Genomic DNA, 21,845 nt, shown 5'->3' on the forward strand with positions numbered 1-21,845 from the left:
AGTAAATATTTGTTTAAAATGACAGACTTAATTTATACTGTGTATATATCAGGCTGCAAATAGCTTATTCAGAATATTACGTATAACAGTAACAGTAGCACTTCATCACATTATACGGTTTTGATAGGCTCCTAAAGTCTTAATATTTAAGATTGACTGGAGTACACAACCAATCACACAATAGAAGTATACACAGCTAATGAGTTTTTTTCTAATATGGTAATGCATATAGATATCATCAGAATACCAAAAAATCATACACAATTCATACATTCACAAAACGTATGTATGTCATTTATCTTATACATAAATCTATACAATTGTGAAATCAGATGTCTAATTATAAAAGATACAAATTTGAAACTAGTTTAACTTGCATTTCAAGATCATAGAAATGGAATAAATGTACAAAATAAAATAAAAATCTTGATGAAAATGTGGCACTTGTCTTCTGCTACATTCGTGATACAGTCAGTGCGGCAGTACTGTATCTATCAAAAATCCACAGATACGTGTTACTTGTCAACAAAATCATGTTGACACATCACCTTATAAATTTAGTCAAATAGAGAACATTTTTATTCTGCTCTCTCAGCTTAAAACAACCCTAAAGACATTTTGGGAAATGCACTGCTTATTCTCTTTCTTGCCAAAAGTTAAAAAAGAAGATTGATATCACTCTCATGTCTGTACACTAAATATGACACTATTGCCAGTAAGTGGTTAGCCTAGTTTAGCATAAAGACTGGAAACAGGCTAGCGGTCACAAAATCTGCCTACTCCTCTTAAGATAACAAATTAACATGTTATATCTTGTTTGTTTCTCTTTACAAAAACCAAAGTATAAAAATTACAATTTATGGGGTAGCTGTTTTCATTTACTAGTCTTTTTGTTATGCTAAGCTAATGGCTGCTAGCTGTAGCTTTGTATTTAGCAGACAGATGTTAGAGTGGAATCGATCTCCTCAAACTCTCTTCAAAAAAGCAAATGAGTGTGTTTTCCAACTATTCCTTTCAACCTTTCTTTTGTTTTCCTGATAAAGCACAAAACACACAATGTGTAACACTCAACATATTTTCTAAAAATATTGTTGACGAATTGGATGTTTTGCATTACATACAAACTATATTCACCATTAAAGGGAGAATAAGTGGTTCTGCAGAAGGATTGTTGATTTGTTGACTCAACAGCCGAAAACAAATACACTTTTAAGTGTTTATACTCAGACCTTTTCCTCTTTGGCTGTTTCTCGTCCATCTCTTCACAGTGCCTTGTGCCCTGCACGTTCAAATGTGCCAGTGTATAGAACTCTCTCTCCCACTGCCTCCCTCTGCCCCCATCACTCCTGTTGCTGATTGGCTGGAACAGTGCTGGGTGGCAAGGTTCACACCACTTTCTTTGTTGTCCATTTATAGAGCCATGGTTGTGTTTCAGAGCACACGCAAAACTGAGAGCTGGCAAAGCGTAAGGAAATATTCGCTGAATTTAACAAAAAGTGTACTGGATTACAATCACTCACTATCCCTTTACGTTACCTTGTTTAAAATCAGCAAACTTCAAAATCTGCTTGGTATGTCACCTATATTTATGAAATAACTCTTTTTATAGTAATAAATATACATACATAGACAATCTTAGTTGTTTGTCTCATAATCACAAAATCTATTTTATCCTAAAAGCTTATGTTAGCTTATAAATATATGTTTGTTATAGGCAAATTCTTTCACTATTGTAGACAACATCTAAAATAATTTTCAAAATGTACCCTTATCATGTAAAAGCTGTCAACTACAGAGTGAAAAATTACCTTTCAGTCCACAGAATGACTTTCCTTATTTATCATCATATACAGCACAAGTCATGAACTTTAAAATATAGTACAACTGGTAATATTTCGTGTGCACCCTCACAGAGTTGAGGAGCTTTGCTTGAAGTCTCTGAGGATGACAGAGGCATATGTCACATTTGGAGGACTGCACAAAATCGACTCAGACACTGGCGAATTAGGGAAGGGGCTCACTGGAGGACCATCGCAATCTCTGAAAGGGGAGGGAGGCATCAGAGCCAGAGAGTCCTCCATGGCTAATTTGACCTCAACTATGTCCTCCTCATCATGAATCTGGGCGTTGTTGTACATGTAGCCATGAAGAAGGCCAAACTGCTCATTCTCCATCTCGTCCTCCTCCTCTAAAGGGGAGGTTGGCTCCTCATCGAACGGGTCGAGGTACACAGGCAGGACCGGGTCCTGCTGGATGAGGTGGGCCTGGTGGTATACGGGCATGCCGCCACTCACGGTCTCAGGCATGCTGATCATATCATTAAGCTCAGGGATGTCACTGTTGAATTTACCAACCACCATCTCCTCCTGAAGGTGGTCCATAATGACGTGTTGGGAGATAACGCTATTTGTCTGCAGATGCTCTGGGGTATAGAGTTCCACCTCGTCGTCCACATCTTTTATCAGACCACAGCCAGGAATTTGCCCATGGGCCATCATGGGGGGAGTGGCGGGGGGATTGTATCTGACAGGGTCACTCTCGTCCTCCTCAGCCACATTATACAGGGTTTTAGTACTGAGGTCTGAGAACTCCAGGGCTCTGTTTTGGTAGGTATTAGTTAAGGGTTTGATGACAGCCATCTGATTGGAACCTGCTTCCTGTCTCTTCACATGCACTGACAGTCTGTGCCACATGTGATCCCCTTTTGGAGGATGTCTTGCACCTGGTTCAGACCATGACACAGACTTTCCATTAGAACTATGAACAAAATAAAGATGGCTGTTACTTGACAGGAACCCAGAAAAGTGGAGACAAAAACAGCATCTCTGATTCATGTAAGAAGAAATATTTTCACTGAGTCTAAAAAAGAAAAAATATTAATCTAAAAAATATATAATCCAGGGTGTCTGCAGGTCTTCAAAAATCTTTAAAAAAGACATTGAAGTCAGTTTCCTAAAAAAAAAAAAGGCCTTAGAAGGTATTAAAAGCTTTAAAAATTTAAATTCCTGAATATTTCCTCTTGACTGCCACAAGTAGTAATGTTAGGTATAAATGTACGAACTCATTTGCAATTGTTGCTACAGTGGATTGTGCACACAGGAGGCTGTCCAATCATTTTTTTGTGATGTTTCAGTCAAAACCATCAGATCTATTGCAAGTTTTAGCAAAGACTTAAATGAACTTACATGAATTAATAATATTTCATTGGTTAATCCATTTTATCCCACTTATCTGGGTCCAGGTCACATTAATTTAATTAATTATATCATGGGAATTATTGTTATATACTGCTGGAAAGTACAGAAAAAGCAGATGTATTATAAATAATTCTAGGCCATATTGTCCCTTCTGGTTTTCCATAATACGTTCATACTTTGGCCGTATGACCATATATTATTATGACACATAAAGCTGCCATAAAAGTGAATTCTGTGTTGTTAAAAAGGTAATTTTATTTGGTGAACCCTGCAGAAACCCTGTATTCTGTATTTGTGATCCCACTTGTCATCCCTTAGCACACAGAGATGCTTGTTTTAATTTTATCATCAGTTCAAAGGTTAAAATGGCTGTGTGAATTGGGCACTGACCTATATCCGTCACACTTTAACAGGTTCCCTATGAAAGTGAATACAGTAAGACATCAGGTTCCCCTTGAGAGGGAATTACAGTAAAACCAGCATCCCTGAGGTGCCTCAGGAGTAGGACTCAGACTCAATTAACGAACCTACCTGCCATTTCCAGTGTTCTTCTTTCTCTTGAACATGTTGAGCAGGCTGTTGCTTCGGCAAGCAATTTTGCCATCGCCGACGTGCATGCGCACAGCATCAGAGGTGGTGAATGCGCTGCGCACGTTTCGCTCTGGTTTGGCAATGATGATGTACATCTTTGGTGTGAACATACAGCCCAAGGCTACAGTCACACTGAGGCTTACAGAGAAGGATGTGGTGATGATCTTGTAGTTGCTGCCAAAGTAGATGGGCACAAAAGCCAGCCAGATGATACATGTGGTGTACATGGTGAAGGCAATGTATTTGGCTTCGTTGAAATTTGCGGGAACGTTGCGGGTCTTGAAGGCATAGTAAGTGCAGCTCATGATAAGCAAACCATTGTAGCCCAGAGGAGCCACAACACCCACGTTGCTGGTGTTGCAGATGAGGAAGACTTCTCTGATGCTGGGGTAGGATTTGATGGGTTCAGGAGGCTCCATGATGATGAGGGTAATCTCCAAGGTGAGCTGTACACTGATCAGGATGGAAGCAATTACAACTTGAGCCCAAGCACTCATGAACCTGGGTTTCCTGGTGCAGATCTTCTTCTTGCTGCCTGCCAGAATACGGGCAATGCGGTTGGTTTTAGTTACCAGGGCAGAGTAGCACATGGCAGCTGAGAGTCCAACAAGCAGCCTCTGGAGGTAGCAGGAGGCCACGGTGGGACGGGCGATTAGGGTGAAAGGACACATGTAGCCCAGGAAGATCCCTGCGAGGATGATGTAGCAGAGCTCCCGACTGGAGGATTTGACCACAGGTGTGTCACGATATAAGACAAAGATGAAGGCAACGAATGATGTGACCAGGATGCCCAGACAGGAGAAAACCACCTGGATAATGGACTCTGGGTTGCTCCACTCCAGGTAACGCAGGGGGATTGGCTCACAGCCTGAACAAGGGAAAACATGACAATATAAATACACAGCAATAACATCGTTTCAGCATCAGCTTCGTGAAGAGAAAGGTTGTCTAAATGAAAGGTAATTCTGAGAAGAGTTAAATGAAACGTTTCAGTTTGTTTTATGCGTTATTCTTTGGACACATTCAAAATTAATCAAATACATTTTAGCCTGAGAAAATACAGTAAGTCTCAAAGTAGGTTTTTAGCTCAACTATAAATAAACTCCTTTCTACTCAGCCATGGCCAGGCTGGGCCACAGCCAGCAGAGGAGGGGGCCAATGTAGCAGGACAAAGTAAATCAATGAGTTTTTCATGGATCCAAATAAGATCTTCTGCTTCATGTTGAGAACTCACTCTGAATATCTAATTTAGGTTTTATATATTTCCTGTATAATGGCAGGAGGGTTAGGTTTATAAAACTGCACAATAATCATTTTTATGTCATCCCTGGGGTCCACATTTTCTCATTTCTTGTGGTAAAGAAAAACAAAAAACAAAACAGCATGGAGGCACGATGATCCTATTAAGGAAGTGTCTTGTCTTTGAACAGCACAGAAGGCCTTTGAAAGTGGGCCAGAAGAGTGGTAAGTGAAGTAGGGCTGCTGTCGGATAAAATGGTGAAGATGATGAATGGCTCTCAGGTGTCATGGGAAAGCAATGAAAATAGGACAGAACAGGTTTATGAAATAGCGCTGCAGAAATCTCAGCAGGACAAACTGTACAGAGTACAGGTGGGAGGAGGAGGGGAGTAAAAGCTTGGAGGAACTTAACTTTCTACACAGCCTCTAATAAGACAAATAAATCCCCTCTTATCTCTGAAAGCATCAATCATGCAACAGGATCTCAGCCTGTGGCCACTGAAGTAACCTAAATTCATCTAAATGTAAAAGTAAAATTTGCAGAACAGCAAATTCTTCTGTTCTAATCACATGAGGATTATTGTCTTGGGTGAATTTTGCAGAGAAATTTTGGTGAGTTAAAGCAACAGTTAGACATTTTGTCTTTATTCACTTTCTTGCTGAGAATTAGATGAGGAAAGTGAAATCAATCTATAGCCAAGAGCTGATCGGCTTAGCTTAGCATAAAGGTAGGATTGTTACAGGAAGAAACAGCTAGCCTGGGTCTGTCTAACAGTTAAATCTGTTTTATAGACCCTCTAAAGTCTACCAATTAACATGTTACAGCTAATTTTTACTTTTTATTTTTATTTTTTTTACCTCAGATTAAGTGCCACACTATTTCTTGGCTGGGCCCAGACTTCTTGAAGTCCTGTTGTCATCAGAAACTCCACGAAGTTGTTGCTCACAGCCAAACAAATTGTCTGACAAATAACTCCCTATTTGTAGTTTTTTTACACTTGATTTTTGTACGGATTACACAGACAAGTATAAAGTGTTAATTGGGGTTATGTTACCTTTGGACCGAGCCAGGCTTGCTGCTTCTCCCTGTTTCCAGTCTACTAAGCTAAGATAACCGGATGCTGGCTAGTTGTAACTTTACGTTTAATGGACAGATATGAAGGTGTTAAGTCTTCTCATCTAACTCTCTGGGGGGGAAAGGACATAAGCATGTTTCCCAAAATGCCAGACTACTCCTCGAAAGGAAAAGCAGTTACATCCTCTGCCAGCTCCTGTACAGTGTTTGAAGCAGGTGAGAGTTTACAGAAGTAGGTAAGTGGAGAATATAGAGTACAAGCCTACCTTCCAGTTCATTGTCAGGCCACCAACCCAGATCACAGGCCTTGCATGTGAACTCATCCTGGACATACTCATTGTCCTTACAGGCAGTGCAGATCCAGCAGCAGCTCACTTCTCCCTTCCTGATCACCTGGTTGACAAAATAAATGTAGAGATATGTAAAAATACTTTCTTACAAGTACCTATCTCTACCCTGAGTTTGTTTACATTTAAAAGCCATCCCCACTGTCTACACATATTTAAATATTTGTTTTTAACACAGTAAAACTAAAGATACTGTAGAAAGATGAAATGAATTATGACAAATATATGGAGATGATCAGATATGGCGTTAGGTTTCACCAACAGGCATCTTCTAATTCAGGAGAGATTTCTTTTTTTAATAATTGACATCTTTTAATCTTGTAAAAAGTAATGTAAAAAATATGTGTGTAGTTACAGTTAGATAACAGATTATATTGACAGAATTATCAGCGGAAATGCAGGTACAACTTTCTAATTTATAAGGGGGGGAAATAAGTTGTAACAAATTGCTTTTGTAATGGTTGATAAAATACTTACTAATGCCTTATAGATCTGTTATAAACCATTAAAAATAACTTGGTGTTGCCAGGTTGCGAAAACTACTTGACCATTTCTCTTTCTAGAAAAGAGCTGCAGATGATCTGGACCAAAATCCATGAATTAAAAACTTATTAATACTTACAGCTGCAGACGTGATGATTAAAACCCTTAATAACAGACCAATTAACATGTATAATATCATAGTATAAATAATTCTAGGCTTATTAGAAAGTGAGGAAGCCATTTCTTTAATGGATTTACAACATTTATAACTTATTTTTATGCCAAATAGAAAGGATAAACATCAGTCAATGTGTTTCTTTGACAACCCAAAATGTGTTCTTATTAATGGCTTATGATGGATCTATAAAGCATTAAATGAGTAAATGACTTATTATCCATCAATAAAGCCATTAGTTAAGACTTGTACACCCTTTTAAAAAGGTGCATTATAATGCCTTAATCAATATGTACAATGTGACCAACCTATTTATTTTTAAAAGTGAAAGTGAGGAAAGAGAGAAGTGTAGTGCTAAAATTTAAAGAACAGTGAATCCAGTGTAAAGACTGAACTACAGAGCTACTCCACAGTGGTTCAGAGGTAACATGTGGAGTCACAATATGTCCTAAGCAGGATAGTATCTAAATAATTCGGCCCTTACCTTGATCTCTCCTTTGGAGCAGGGCTCACTGCAGACAGAGCGGACCATGTCACTGCGGTTCATCTGAATCATTTCTTCATCGAGAGTGAGTATGCCCTCATGCCAGGAGCCGATGTTGATGTAGTCATAAACACCAGGCTCCACATGCTGGAAGTTCATAATCTCATACCTGATGGTGGATAGGATGGTAGAGGAAGACACGACTCAGAAAGTTCTCAACGAAACTGAATCAATTCTTAAAGGGGAAATAATAGGAGTTTTACTGCCACTGCACAAAACCTGGGGGCCTGTCAGGTTCTTGATCAATACCAGTGACTCAGGGATTATTTTGCCAGGTGCTGATGTGTCTGGCTTTCATCTCTCTTGTTATCTGGTTTGCAATAAAAAAAACCAAAACCCAACCCCACCTGAAGATGCAATTTTAGTCGCTCACTGATTAAAGTGCAGGACACAGGCAACTGAAACTATTGCTATGTATATGGAGGACTTTTTTTTTTTTTTTTTAACTTAAAGTCAGTCTTTAAATGTTATTTGCATTGAATATCCCAAACAAATTTTGTCATTTTAGCATTATTATTAGTTGGAGTTTTTATTGTAAGATTAATTTAAGAAAAAATTGCTTTCCTTATTACAGTAGGGAAATGTATTATTACCAACTGAAAGCAACCTTAATTATTTAAAAAACAGATATTAATATTGTAAACATGATTTTAGATGTAGCCCTTATTGTTCCCTATAATAACTTTGTGCATATGTGCTGACAGGAGTTTCAGTGTTTCCTGAAATGTAAATACAATCATTAGCCCTTGAAATGTTATTTGGGATGCGGTATTGTAAATGTGGGGTGTTGTGTATCAATATTTGGCTTGTTTATTTTAAGTAATTTTGTAGAAAAGCAGCTGGTAAATGAATGTAATGTAACATAATTTATTTATTTTAATTGTTATTTTCACACAAAACAAATGCACTGAAAAAGAAGAAAAAAGAAGCTAATTTCAGTTTTAGTTTTCCAGATGCGTGCGCTTAATAAACACTTTACAAAAGATAAAAATAACATTTTGTTACTTTAGTATTTCCATTTCATGACACATTATACTTCTACTCCACTACATTTCAGAGGGGATTTTCAGAGGGGATTTTGTGCTTTTTACTTCTTTTAATTTGTGCAGTTTGGGCTTCTTGCTATGGTTCAGATGTCCATGAGTTGTTGGCAGTTTGGGTCCAAAGAGGTAAAATCATCCAAAGTTTTACAAAAAGCAACATGTGAGCCCTTCACAGGCCCTCAGATTCATCTGGTGACCCTTTGATGAACCAAAGAATTTAAAGAATGACTGCACAGTATTTCTAGCAGAATGGAAGGAAAGTGTGTTTTACCTCCCAGGTGAGTCGCCGTTCTCGTCAAACCATATGTCCTCTCCAGAAACACCCGTGAAGGACGTCTTGAGAAGAAAGTCCAGTAAGTGGCTGCCATCAACAGGCTTCATGTTGTCACAGAGTCCCACATGACCAGGGCAGAGGTGAGTGTGCATGTCATGCAGCCCGTGTGCCATGGCATAGATGGCATTGATGACGAAGCCCATCTTGCTGTCTTGAACGTAGTTGTCCTCCAGACTTTCATAACCTGCCCACACATATGAGAACGGTAAGAATTCATCTTCATCTCCATTGTTTTTTTTTTAAGGAAAAGTCTTAAGGAGGAGCTTCATTGCTGCAAGCAGTAGCATGTTATGTGTTATGCTGTAAAAATCTTTTCTCATGTGTAGTTTACAGGTGTGTCTAGCATGATGTATGTAACATATTACAAAGGAGTGATAGGGTGCTCACAGACGCATTCTTGTAATTATTCTCTGAATACAGGCAGCAAGCAACACGCCTATTTGCCTCTGTGGGAGACTGCTTTAAAAGAACTGGAAGCCTCAGAAAATGGCTTCAAAGAAACCTTGTTACCATGGCAAGACTATCCATTTCTGCATTCATGAGTCAGGATTCAATTAGGGTTGGTTGAAAATACTGTGCCACTGAGATTGTGTCTCCTCACGCAGAAAAGTGAACCAACTTTTCTCAAGCATTTGGATCTGCTGTCTTTTCTTCGTGTCGCTTTTCCTCAGACAAGCACGATGAGTGAATGAGACAAAGTATTCATATTTGGAAAAAAACGCATGTGATGTTCAAACACACCCTATCAGTTCAGTGTAATGCAAGCTAGTAAGCAAAGTAAGCAGGTTTTTTAGTTGCTTTGTGTTAAAGTCAGATGTCAACTTAATGTTATTACAAAGAGCCATACCATGCATTCAATTCATTTTGGTAAAACTGTGGAGCAGCATGTTTGGCAGCTCCTGGGGTTAAAGATGACATTTTTGTATACCTTCCCTTTGTGATTACAATTTCAACGTCGTCTCTCACAGTAATTCACACATGTACATTTAGAGCGTACTTACAAAACCATGTTTTCACATTAGCACTCTGTGCTAGTAAATTATCAGAGCCTATGAATTTTAATCTACGAAAGTGAAACATGGTCTATTATTGCTAATAGGACTGGAAATTATGTGAAACACTGCTCTTGTTCGCTTCATCTGTACATCTGTCACCTGAATATTTTCCTAAATGTGTGGGACTGATAATTTGATATCTGATGGAAAAGGACACAGCTTGCCAAAATGTAATTGACTTTTCCCCTGGAAGGGAATTTATGACATTAGGTATCCATTGTCCATTATTAAGCTTGATTATTGTTACACTGCCAGCAAAAAAAGTGTGATTCTACAGTCTTCATAGCTGGTATGTTATAATAGTGATTTAAAAAGTAATGGTACTCAATAACACAGATCTTTATGTAATCCAGACACTCTTTATCAGTACTTCTATAAATTATAAGGGAATAATAATTTGATATGATAGGAGATAAAAATTGTCAGGTTGGTTAGTTTGTTGTTTGTTTACAGAATAACTAAATGTGTTTTTTATTTGCTTTGGATTTCTTAATTTTTAGAACATTTTTTATAATTTTCTCATTATTTAGTTAGGTTTTTTTTTGTTGTTGTTTTTTTTTACTTATGAGTCAGGTAAAAAACATCAGGCAGATGTATACATTTGTTTTCTTAAGGTGATTTTCTTAAATTTCTTTCAATAGAATACAATTCAGACAGTCAGTGGTGTGTGTATGTGTGTGTGTGTGTGTGTGTGTGTATTTTAATGTTTTAACAAACTGCCAAATGGACCAAAAACAATTTTCTACCTATGTGGACAGTATAGTCATATTCTATCAGTCTATCACAAAGCTTTAGATTAAAAATCTAAACATTTTCTGTTACGTATTCATCTGACTTGTTTAAAGGATTGTGCAGGCTTGGCAGAGATATTCACTCCATGCCTGTTTTCTAGTTACATAATTTGTCATTTACATTGTTAGTTGCTACATTTTTTCTTTTCTCTGACAGGACAAGACAGGATTCACACACTGCACCCGACAACATTTAACTGTGCGATACATGAGGCTGACAAGCTTTAGGGGCATCATCCCTTGCTGGTGTGTTTCTTACCACTTGTGTTAAATCAAGTAATGATCGTTAAAAAGGACTGCTGGGAAACTGACTGCCTGGGCACACAAACACATAAACAGTAAATTCAGTTGGAGTAGCAGCTGGGTGAGCGTCCGATGGGAGCTGCTGGTGATGACCTAGTTTAACAGCTCCTTGGCTTTGACGCTTGCCTCACTCGCTGAGCGGTGTGAGCTTCAGTCATGATGAAATGATGTCTGCATGCAAGCAGAGGACGTACTGCTGCACCACGGGATTAGTTGGCTGCATGACAACTGAACCTTCTCTGTCTAAATACGAATAAAACTACAATACAATGGTTCTGAAAATATGTGTTATCTGTTGCAATATGTCTTCACTATTTCTGTGGCTACATGCAATTCAAGCCAGACCAGCCAGTTATCATCTCACTCATATGTTATTGGGCTGTTTTATGCGACTGTCTTAAGGCCACAAAGGGTGGGAGAGCACAAAGTGGGAGCAGATCAGACTCAATTGTAAGGCTCTCCCTGCAGTGTAAGAAAAAACAAATAAAAACATCCCAATAGCTTCATATATTAGAGGTTAACTGAGATTAATAGTACATTTCCAGAAAAAAAACATTATTGAGAATGTAGACTGAATACTTAAATGATCATCACGCATCATGTAATAAAACCTTAATATCAGTCAACCTCTATGTATATTCCCAAAGTGAGGAGCATTATGGTTCCATTCAGAGGGATTCACTCACCGTCCTGGAGTTCTACACCAAAAAAGTACATAAAAATATATATAATAAAATAAAAACAATAGAAGTGACAGGACAGCAAACAATAATTCTATCTCCACTTAGGCAAAAGTAAATACTCTAATAACTGCTATTAAAATATGATGCTTTGTAGGAATGAATAAAAGCTTGTGGTATGTGCATAATACAGAAGAGAGGCTCTATTCATGTAAGTAATATGCAAACACTGCAAAAAAAAAAGATTAACACAACAAAAAGTGGGTTGCATTGGAATAAAACAAATTCACTTGAAGAACCTTGAGAGCTGTCAACTGAAAAGTCAAAATTAGCTGCATGCATTATTTTATATTTACGTTCATCAATACAATTCATTTCATCAAATGATTTTGGAAATACTGGATGTTTGGGGAAAACAGCAGCAACAATATTATCAATATTACCCATGAAATTCAGATTGAAAACGTAAATATATATTCTGTAAATATATTTTTGAAAGAAACATGTATGAGCAGTATGTAAAAATATGTTTTGAAAACATGCTTGTTGAGCATTGTTTCAGGAAACCAAGAGCTTAAGATAGCTGTTCCTTTGTAAAAGAAAAGGATTTAATTTACCTAGATCATCATCCTCTGTAAAGCCAAGTGTCACAGAAATAAACAATATGAAAAAAAATGTTATTGGACTGACTTAGAGAGAATTCAACCCTCTGGCAGTCTAATTCATAATTAAAGAATGTGTTCCAGTTTAAGGGGCCTTTTGGCATTGTCCTCTGGGCATTGCACACGTCACAACAGTTTAAAAAGACAAGCCGATGTGCACATCGGCATGAAAATGTAAACCAGAAACACTGCAAGCAACATCATAATTGGATGACGAATTGTATAGCTACCTGAGCAGTTTCGTGCATAGTTCATGTTCTCTTGTGGGTGTCCGGGAAGGCGGCACTGAAACCGGTACTGCCAGAACTCGGGGAACCAAGGGTTGCGGGTGTTGGTGCTGAGCCTGAGCTTCAGGAAGTACTCATCGAAGGAGGAGACCTCATCAGACTGCAGCTTTACAGTGAGGCCGCCAACAGCCTCTTGTTCATATCCTTCCACCACCTCGACTCGGTCTGCCCAGCCATCACTGCAGATAGGAACACACTGAAAATAGAACTACTAGCCCCAGTTTATACCTCTCATGCATTAACATTACATTTGGGAACCCTCTGTTTTTGTGAAAAATAAATACCCAGTGACCTCTGAATAACCCTGAAGCTTATTGTCAATGCTTACATCCTTTTTCCTGAAGGTATTTCCAGAATCCTCAGAGACTTTTCTAACCAACTGATGAATAAATATTGTTCAATGAAGAGAACTCATTTTTATTATCCTAGTTCGAAAATTCCTAATTCAAACAAAAATAGTAGCTGGAGATTGTGAATTAAAGGTGTTACGCAGGTCTTCTATACCAAAATTAAACCACAGGTGGCTGTCAGAACAATGTGATATTTTATTTTCTGTCCTACAAGCTGGCTACTAGAAGGATGTTTTCAAGGGTGTCTGGTACTGCAATGCAACTTGAGCCAACAATGATTATTTTTGGCACACAGAGACACTGTCCATTGAGGGGACTCATGCCCTTGTAACAGCAAATAAATTTGAAGAATTTGTGGGGTACACTTCACTACGACATTACGAAGGACAGACTTGATGATTTTAGGGACATTTGGTCCCCCTTAATTGCTTTTCTGGAATAAGTCCATGTCAACTTGAATGATGACTCTCACTCTTTATCAGACAGCTCTCAGGAGATCGGTCCAGTGGTAGGGATAAGGCATAGGTATTTGTTTTGTCTTTTTGTTTGCCTATTGCCTCACCTTGTACACCACGCTCATTGGTTCTTGCGGGTTCACCGTGTTTTGTGTTCTCTTGTACTGACTTTATTTTGTGGAAGCACGAATCACATAGCTGTATAGCGTTAATAAATATATATGTACAGGATATACAAAATGGTAGCTGGAAATGACATCTGTCCTTGCTCACTTTATATGATGTGAGTCAGCTATACAAAGTTTTGTTATTAGTTGTAATACTTTCTGTTTTTTTAAAAAAAGATTTTCATTCAAAAAACATGTGTTTTACAGGTTAGGAAATAAGAGTCACAACTTTGGAAACAGGTTAAAAATCTTTTTTTGTTATGCAACTATTAATAATAATAATAATAATAATCTTTATTTGTAGAGCACTTTTCAAAAACAAGTTACAAAGTGCTTTAACAAGTGTAAAGACAATAATACCCAAGAGACAATAATACAAAAACAATACAAGATAAAAGCATGAAAACATTGAAAAAACTAAAATACACGTTTAAGATAAATATAAAATTAGTAAAATACAATAAAATAAAAGGGATTAAAAAAGGGATAAAAACTCTTCTAACTCATCTAGATGGTTAGAAGAGTCCTTGAGGGTTCTGGAAATACCTTCAAAACAGACTTTCTGTATTTTTCAGTGGTCACTGGGTATTTATTTTTCTGAAAAACAGATGTTAATTGTAGCTCTGTGAATCATATGGTTATAAATGGGTGGTACACACTGGAGTCTTGTACCTCAATAATTACAAGATGGTCTTGTATTGGCTGATAGGTAACCAGTTAAATACATAGAGAAAATATTATAGAAATAGATGGCTGTCAAGATTTTTGAGATACAAGATACAAAAACCTAACCCCGACTTTAATAGCTTGCTTTTGCTGCAAAAAAAACTGTATAACAAGTAATTTGTTGTTTTAGCTGTAGAAGCTCCTAAAGTCTGTGACAATGTCGTGTTTGAAGCTACATGCAGCCTCACTAACGAGCCCCAGACTGAATCCTCCAGAAACCTTCTCCCTTTTGTTGCCCTGACACAAACACAATCACAAGTTTGGTGAGAATTCACAGATTAGTACTGTAGCAGTACAATCTGCCCTGGAGAGAAACAAGCTTCCACCCTCCACACAGACTCAGAAAGCCAATTCTGCATTGAATCCTCTCACACAAAAGATCATGCTAATGAGACAAATGCTTTTGAATTTGAAATTGAAAAAAAATCTCACTTCATTTAAGTTGAAAATGCTGCTTGAGCATTTTTAAAGTACCATTAAGCAGAGTGGGACCAAACCTGTAATCCACATTTGTGATACTGCATGAGAAACGTATGGAGACTCCTTAAATAGCATCACTCTCTAAATATGCAATAACACTCTGAATATAATAAAACACAATGGTCGCCAGACGACGATGATAATATATTTTGGAATGCCTTGACTTTTAATCTAGTGCCGCTATGAGATTCACTTTTGTGGTTTTTGAGTGAAATGTCTCGAAACCGCTAAACTAAGATTGTGAGCACTATACCTACTTAGCATTTTGTTATTTATTTATTGTTTATTTGTAAAAAGACACATACCATGTCAGTATTTTGTCACAGTGAGTATGTTAGCATGCTGATGACATTAGCATTTAGCTTAAAGCACCACTGTGAATAAGTACAACCTCACAGAGCTGCTAGCATGGGAGTAGACTCTTATAGTTTTTCTGTTGCTGTGGTGTGAGTAACACTGCTGTCACTACTGACATTCTCATAAAACAGTTGTGTTTTGGTGTCAAAATGACACTGTTCAAATGCTGCCTCACAGGCTTTTTCACTCTGCAAAGACAGACATACATTCAGGGCACAACAATAAATACTTCAGTACAATACTGCAGTCAAAACAGAATCACTTAAAGTTACTGAATAATGTACAAAATGCAATTCATCCACAGTACGAAAATATCAGTTCCCAGCCTTCAAAAACTCACATTTGGCGAAACCGAAGGCATTAGCACGTTTGGCTTGGCTGACACTTCAAGAATGATCTGACAATGGCTGTCCAGTGTGACAGTATCAACATTACCTGGCCATCTGTTTCTCAGCATCACAGTCCCCCCAGTCCAACACTCTGAGTGCCAAAAACCTACTGCTCTGACGTCAACACACGCACGTACTGTACGGATTTATAACATAGATTTTATATCACACATTCATGAATCATATGATTTACGGGAAGGACGTATTATTGAACACAAGTCCTTTTAGTAAAAGCAGAGAGTATTTATGTAAGTCTGAATCTTGAGGGAAGATATTTACAAAGTGAAACAGATTAGGAGTCAAATGTTTGTCAAGCACAGGATCATAAAAACTGATTTATTCTTTTATTGTTTCCAAAGCAATGGGAGTTTCACTTGAGAGCTGATCAAATGAGTTATCTGTTGTCTGAGACGTGTGGGATCTGTGGTGTGAGAACAGCTATTTTCTTTCATCTTCCACACAGCAGAAGATGGATGGCTGATGACCAGCACCTCAGGCATTTCGATTGGCCCATTGCACAGGCCAGCATGTGTTCACTTACTGCATTGCTCTAAAAAAACATTTTCCTTTTCAGTAGTCTCCTTGACCCAGAAACACACACACACATACACACACACACACACACACACACACACACACACACACACACACACACACACACACACACACACACACACACACACACTACCAAACAGCTCTGGTCTCATTATCTGCCGTGGAGATTTTAGCAGCAGTGCAAATTCAAGTGGAGGGGTTAGAGCAAGTTTAGACTTTAAAATCCACCCCCCTTTTTTGCACAATCATTTCATAATTTGGGTTGAGAAGAAGGGTTATGACTCCTTCTCATCAGCCTTTATGAATAAAGCAGCCACACATCAATGAACTGCTCTTGGTAAATTAACCATAGTGAGCTTTTATCATAGCCCCGTTTCAGGTGCTGCGACTACACCTAACAGGACTTGAGGTGAGCTGAGACTGAGGGAATGTCTGGTATAAGTGCTGATATGAGCTTTGATGTTCACTACTCCACATTCCCCAGCTTGTGCTGGAGGTGCTGTCCCATATTAGCCCATCCTGCCTGTGATCTGACAGAGAGAGGGAGAGCTCGCTGCGTGGATGCATTATTCATTACTGAGCCTGACTCAAAGCATCTTCTGTATTCAGAGGAACTCTACTCCCAGTAGGAAAAAATAATATTTCGGTTCCATATGAACTTTGTGTGTACCATTCATCCTTAGTGAAGCTGAATATTATAACGTCCGCACTTTTCTCCGAGAATTATGGTGTCATTTTTGAGGGGGAATGTACTATTTATTGATAATCTCATTTCATGTTTAAATGTGTTTAAATTATTATTATTTGTGTCACTGTTATCATTTATATTTTTCCTGCCTTATTGTAAATTATGCAATTTGTAAAGCTTTGAATTGCCACTTTATATGAAAATTGCTGTATTTCAAAATTACCTTACCTTAATGAATATATTGTATAATGATACATTATATGATACAGAAAGCTCCAGAATAGCTACTAAATGGACCTTGTAGTAAGATCGTTTTGTCAACTTTTATTTTGTAAACTTTTATTTCCAAGGTCAAAAAATTACTTTCAATCAAAACATTCAAGCCATTATGGAGGAAAAGTCTTTTTAGAGCTCTAAAAAATCACAACTCCATCTGCTGAGGGAGATGATGTGATACAACTGAAAGCTCCAAAACAGCTACTAAATAGACCTTGTGGTGAGGTTTGCCAATTTGTTAATTTGCCTTATCATTATTGTGTTCACTTTTTTCTTTTTTCCCCTAAAACCTTTTAAAAACTCTCTTTTAATTAAAAGAACCCAGCAGCAATAAGTGAAATAATTGTTTTCATCATTCTGAAAATAAGTCTTGTGTGCTTTTCATCAAATAAATTAATAAACAAATAAACCAACAACACAATCACACAGCAAAAACTCCCATGGAAAAAGAATCTCTAACATACCTGCCAATTAGGAGGAACTCTCCGGCTACTCCGAGCCGTCTCATGGCCATGAGCAACCCTCTGACTGTCATGCCTTCACAGAAGCAGACAACAACACGGGCTTTAGGCAGACGCTCCCGCAGCTTCCGCAGCAGCCTGTCAAAGTGCTTCTCCCCGGCATTGCTGTAGATCTTGTCAGAGTGGGCGATGCAGAGGCCGCTCTGTGAGGCGAGCTCTTTAAACACTTCCATGCCACTCTCCCCGTAGTTACCTGAGGAAGACAAGAGGAGTTTCATTCACAGGAGGAAATGGACATTGGAAATGGATTCAGTATTCCAGACTGTTTAAATGTTGAACATGAGTTTTTTTTTCACAAAAATTATTCAAGGATCAGGTTTGCTGAGAAAATTCATCTCCTCCCTAAGAATTTAAGTGGCCTGCAACGTCCCCAAACTTCAAGAGCAGAACAACTAGAGCAAACGGGGTTAAGGTGATCTCAGCAGCAGTATCTGAGGACAAAGCTAGCACTTGCCACTTTTAGGTTTTTGTTTAGGACCAGCAACAACAAACCCAAGAAATTATTTAAAGCTTCAGTATTTACGCTGAAATCTGTCTGCTTCTGAGACCCATGAATCATTTTATTGCCAAAATGACATACAAATCTTCAGCACAGTAAACAAATAAAGCTTGCCAGGTTTTGATTGGATTTTTATCAGCTCATCACAAACTCAAATTCTCTCAGTGAAAATATAGATGAGATTGCAGCAGCTTCTTTATGGGTCTTTCAGGTATGTTTATCACATCTTGCAACACTGTGGGTGGAATCTTATTAATTAATTAATTAAATTTAATAATTAATTCAATCTGTTTTATCCTTGATTACAAAATTCAGTTTTCAGTATATTATCTGTTGATGTTATAAAAGATTTGTTAAAGTAATGATGAAGTGACACTGCAGCGTCAGTCAGCCTGTTCTGATAATTAACTACAAAATAGAACAAAATAGATCTTTTAATGGTGATCAAATGCAGGTTGCACTATGGGCTGGAACTAGTGATCATTTTCATTGTCATGTTTTTTTGATTAATTGATGAATCAGATTGTCTTTACATCAGAAAACAACAGATGATGTCCATCATAATTTCCCAAGACTCGGGATAACATCTTCAAACTGCTTGCTTTGTCAGACTAAGTGTCCCAAAACTGTTTAGTTAATTATCATATAAAACTGAGAAAAACAGCAAATCCTCAAATGTGAGGAGCTGAAAACCTTTTTGCTTGAGAAATTACTCAAACAGTTATTCGATTATCAGAATAGTTGCCAGTGAATTTTCAGCCGATCGACTAATCGATTAATCAACATAATTTTTCAGCTACAAATTAAGACTCCTTATGTCAATACTTAAGAAGAAAAGAAAAGTTTGTTTTTTAAAATTTGTTGTTTTTGTTATATGCGATTAGTCTTCATGAACTTCATGTTGCATAAAAACCCTAAATATCTTCTGTGGTTCTGGAGGAGCAGGGAAGGTCTAATGAAATGTGTTACCGAGCTGCATCGTGGGAAATGTATGATCCAGTGTTTTTGGAGCTTCATCCATACAAGGGCCTGAAGGTTTGATTATCTCTCCTTTTGTCAATGTTGACAAATCTCTTTTTAATCCGTCACTTGTGAGTCCCCTAACTCAATGTAAGTGCAGTATTAAATCACAAGAGTACCCCTTTAAGAGAAATGTGTCTTACCCTCTGTGTGCACTGCAGACACATAGGTCCAGTTGTATAGTTTAACGATGTCCAAGAGGGCCCGGGCCTGAAGAGTGTCTGAGGGCACAACCCTGAGGAAGTACTTAAATAAGGTCTTGTCACTGAGGTCAATACTGGTTGCAGAATAGGCAATCTGGGGGATGTTAAACAGCTGCAGAAGGTTTTGAACTTGAATTGCAACTGAGCTCGAGCCAGGCCCGATGACCCCTGCGATGGGCTTCTTGGTCGGTGGCGGCTGACTGGAAGGTGCCCCTTCAATGCACCACCTGGAGCCGTCCTTTTCATCCCGGATGGAGATGAGAGAGTCTCGTATGAACTCAATGCTCTGCTCCAGAGCCACCGAGGAATGCCAGCAGGAGTCCCTGATCTCACAGCCCAGGGTGATGTTGGGTAACAGGTTAGGGTCTGAGTTAATCCGATCCAAGGCATGGAACATGGCTTCCACTCTTTGGATGCCGTACTGTTCACGGACTTCTCCACATTTCCTCTCTGCCACCTTCTCAGCTGATGGTTGGTGGTGAACAGAGAAGAGGGCACCGATTATAATATCCCCGTCCATCCTCGCCACCAGGCGAGAGGCAGAACTCGGCACCACTGACCTCTCATACTTGCCTTTAGACAACACATAGGCCTCAAACAGTAAAACAGGCAAGTACAAAATGCTTATGGCAGTCAGGTAAATCATATTCGACATTGTGCCACAGCTGCTGAATGTAGAATCATGTCCACTTGCCCATAATGGAGGTCCATCAATCCACTTTCTGATAAAATGGGAATGAACTAAGCTTCCTCTCCTTCAGTGTTGTCACCCTATAAGTGAGACATGGAGCATTAATTCCTGTTTTTCACACATACAACTGAAACTGCATTGATTAGTCAGTTAATATGTGCAGCTATTTTGATAATCAATTATCATTTGAGACATTTCTTAAGCATAAATATTTAGAATATTTAATTATTTGATGCTTTTCTTTGTCTTCTATGATATTAAACTGAATAACTTTGTGTTTTGGACTGTGAGTTGGACAAAACAAGTCATCTGAATCGTAAAATTCAGATTTGGTAAATTGTAATGGTCAGTTTCTCCCTTTCCTCTGACATTTTACTAAACCAAATCAAAAAAAGAGTTAACAGAGGTAACACTTCCCTCATCTTTGATGGCAAATCATGCAAAGGAGTGTTAAAACAGACAGAAAATTTGCATCGAAAACATGTAAAAAAGGCAAAGTTATTGGAGTCCTGTTGCAATAAAGCATCCAATGCCATGGAGGATGGAACCTAAATTAATTGATAACAACAGTGATTATATAACAAGCATTAAAGACACTAAATGCTTGATATGAGAGATAAAATAAAGTCTACATAATAAGGAAACCTTTCGAGTTTCAGCACCTCGGACAGCTGCCCCTGCGTCTGTTCATTTAATCTGATCCATTTCAACAATGCGACTGTTTCTTCAACTTTTACCCCTGAACGCGTCACATAAAGATGATGGGGTGTGCTCTATTTGAATCCTCATTTTTACCGACAGGTGACTCTAGCAGCTTGACAACCGGTGTCATTTACAGGATACCATTTTCAATGTCGTCACCTAAGTGCGCATGCATCCCAATTAAAGGGTGAAGCTTAATTAATAGATCAGACTAAAGCATGTTAAGGAAACGCTCACATATTAAGTGGAGTGTCTGCAGAGCATCAAGTCTAGTTATCTGGCAGTACTTTACCTACCTGCACCAGGCAGTTCGGGGCATAGCGGGTCTGTGTCTCTTCTGAAGCAGCCAGACTGGACTCATCTGCCGAGAAAACACTGTGGGACTCTCTCTCTCTCTCTCTCTCTCTCTCTCTCTCTCTCTCTCTCTCTCGCTCCCCCTCTCTCCCTGCACTGCTCATGAGGTGCCCCTGTATTCTCTTCTTCCTCACTGCATCTTGTAAGCGGGTCACACTCACTGCAGTGCCCCTGATTTGAAGCCACAGTTCCTACACTCTTACAGGAGGATGTTTCACACACTGTAACATCGATTGATGGCATTTCTTATAGAGAGAATGTTCAATCGCACATGGGGGAAATGTAGGCGTTTCATGAAAGATGCTGACCTGAAAATCCAAGATAACTACGTGAAGGGGGAGGGTTGTTTATTCTCCTAATGGAAACTGTAAAAATACTGATCAAACTTTCCATAATTAGTCCTGCTGCGTCGTCCCTGTCAGCGACAGATGCGATGTACCTGCAGCAACTGTAGACGTGAAATGATCGTGCTCTGCGGCCATCGTGTGGCAGTTATCTGGTACTGCGATTGCGACATAATTTTTTAAATGAAACTTTATTCAACAGTTTAAATCAATACTGTACACAAAATAAGGGATAGATTCAGAATCACTGATAGATTTCATC

At 38.5% G+C, this 21,845-nt stretch overlaps 1 protein-coding gene across 1 annotated transcript; it reads right to left on the reverse strand.

Moving 5' to 3' along the window:
• Nucleotides 1-1,907: 1,907 nt before the first annotated feature.
• grm1b (glutamate receptor, metabotropic 1b) lies at nucleotides 1,908-20,147 on the reverse strand. Its single transcript, XM_046062736.1, has 8 exons — nucleotides 19,433-20,147; nucleotides 17,714-17,963; nucleotides 12,750-12,985; nucleotides 8,966-9,212; nucleotides 7,592-7,760; nucleotides 6,369-6,495; nucleotides 3,729-4,656; nucleotides 1,908-2,757 (listed from the first exon to the last, which is right to left on the reverse strand). Exons 1-8 carry the CDS (start codon nucleotides 20,145-20,147, stop codon nucleotides 1,908-1,910), a joined length of 3,522 nt encoding a protein of 1,173 aa, XP_045918692.1.
• Between the last annotated feature and the right edge of the window lie 1,698 nt (nucleotides 20,148-21,845).

The sequence above is a fragment of the Micropterus dolomieu genome, linkage group LG11 (assembly GCF_021292245.1).
Source record: "Micropterus dolomieu isolate WLL.071019.BEF.003 ecotype Adirondacks linkage group LG11, ASM2129224v1, whole genome shotgun sequence".
NCBI classification, from domain to species: Eukaryota; Metazoa; Chordata; class Actinopteri; order Centrarchiformes; family Centrarchidae; genus Micropterus; species Micropterus dolomieu.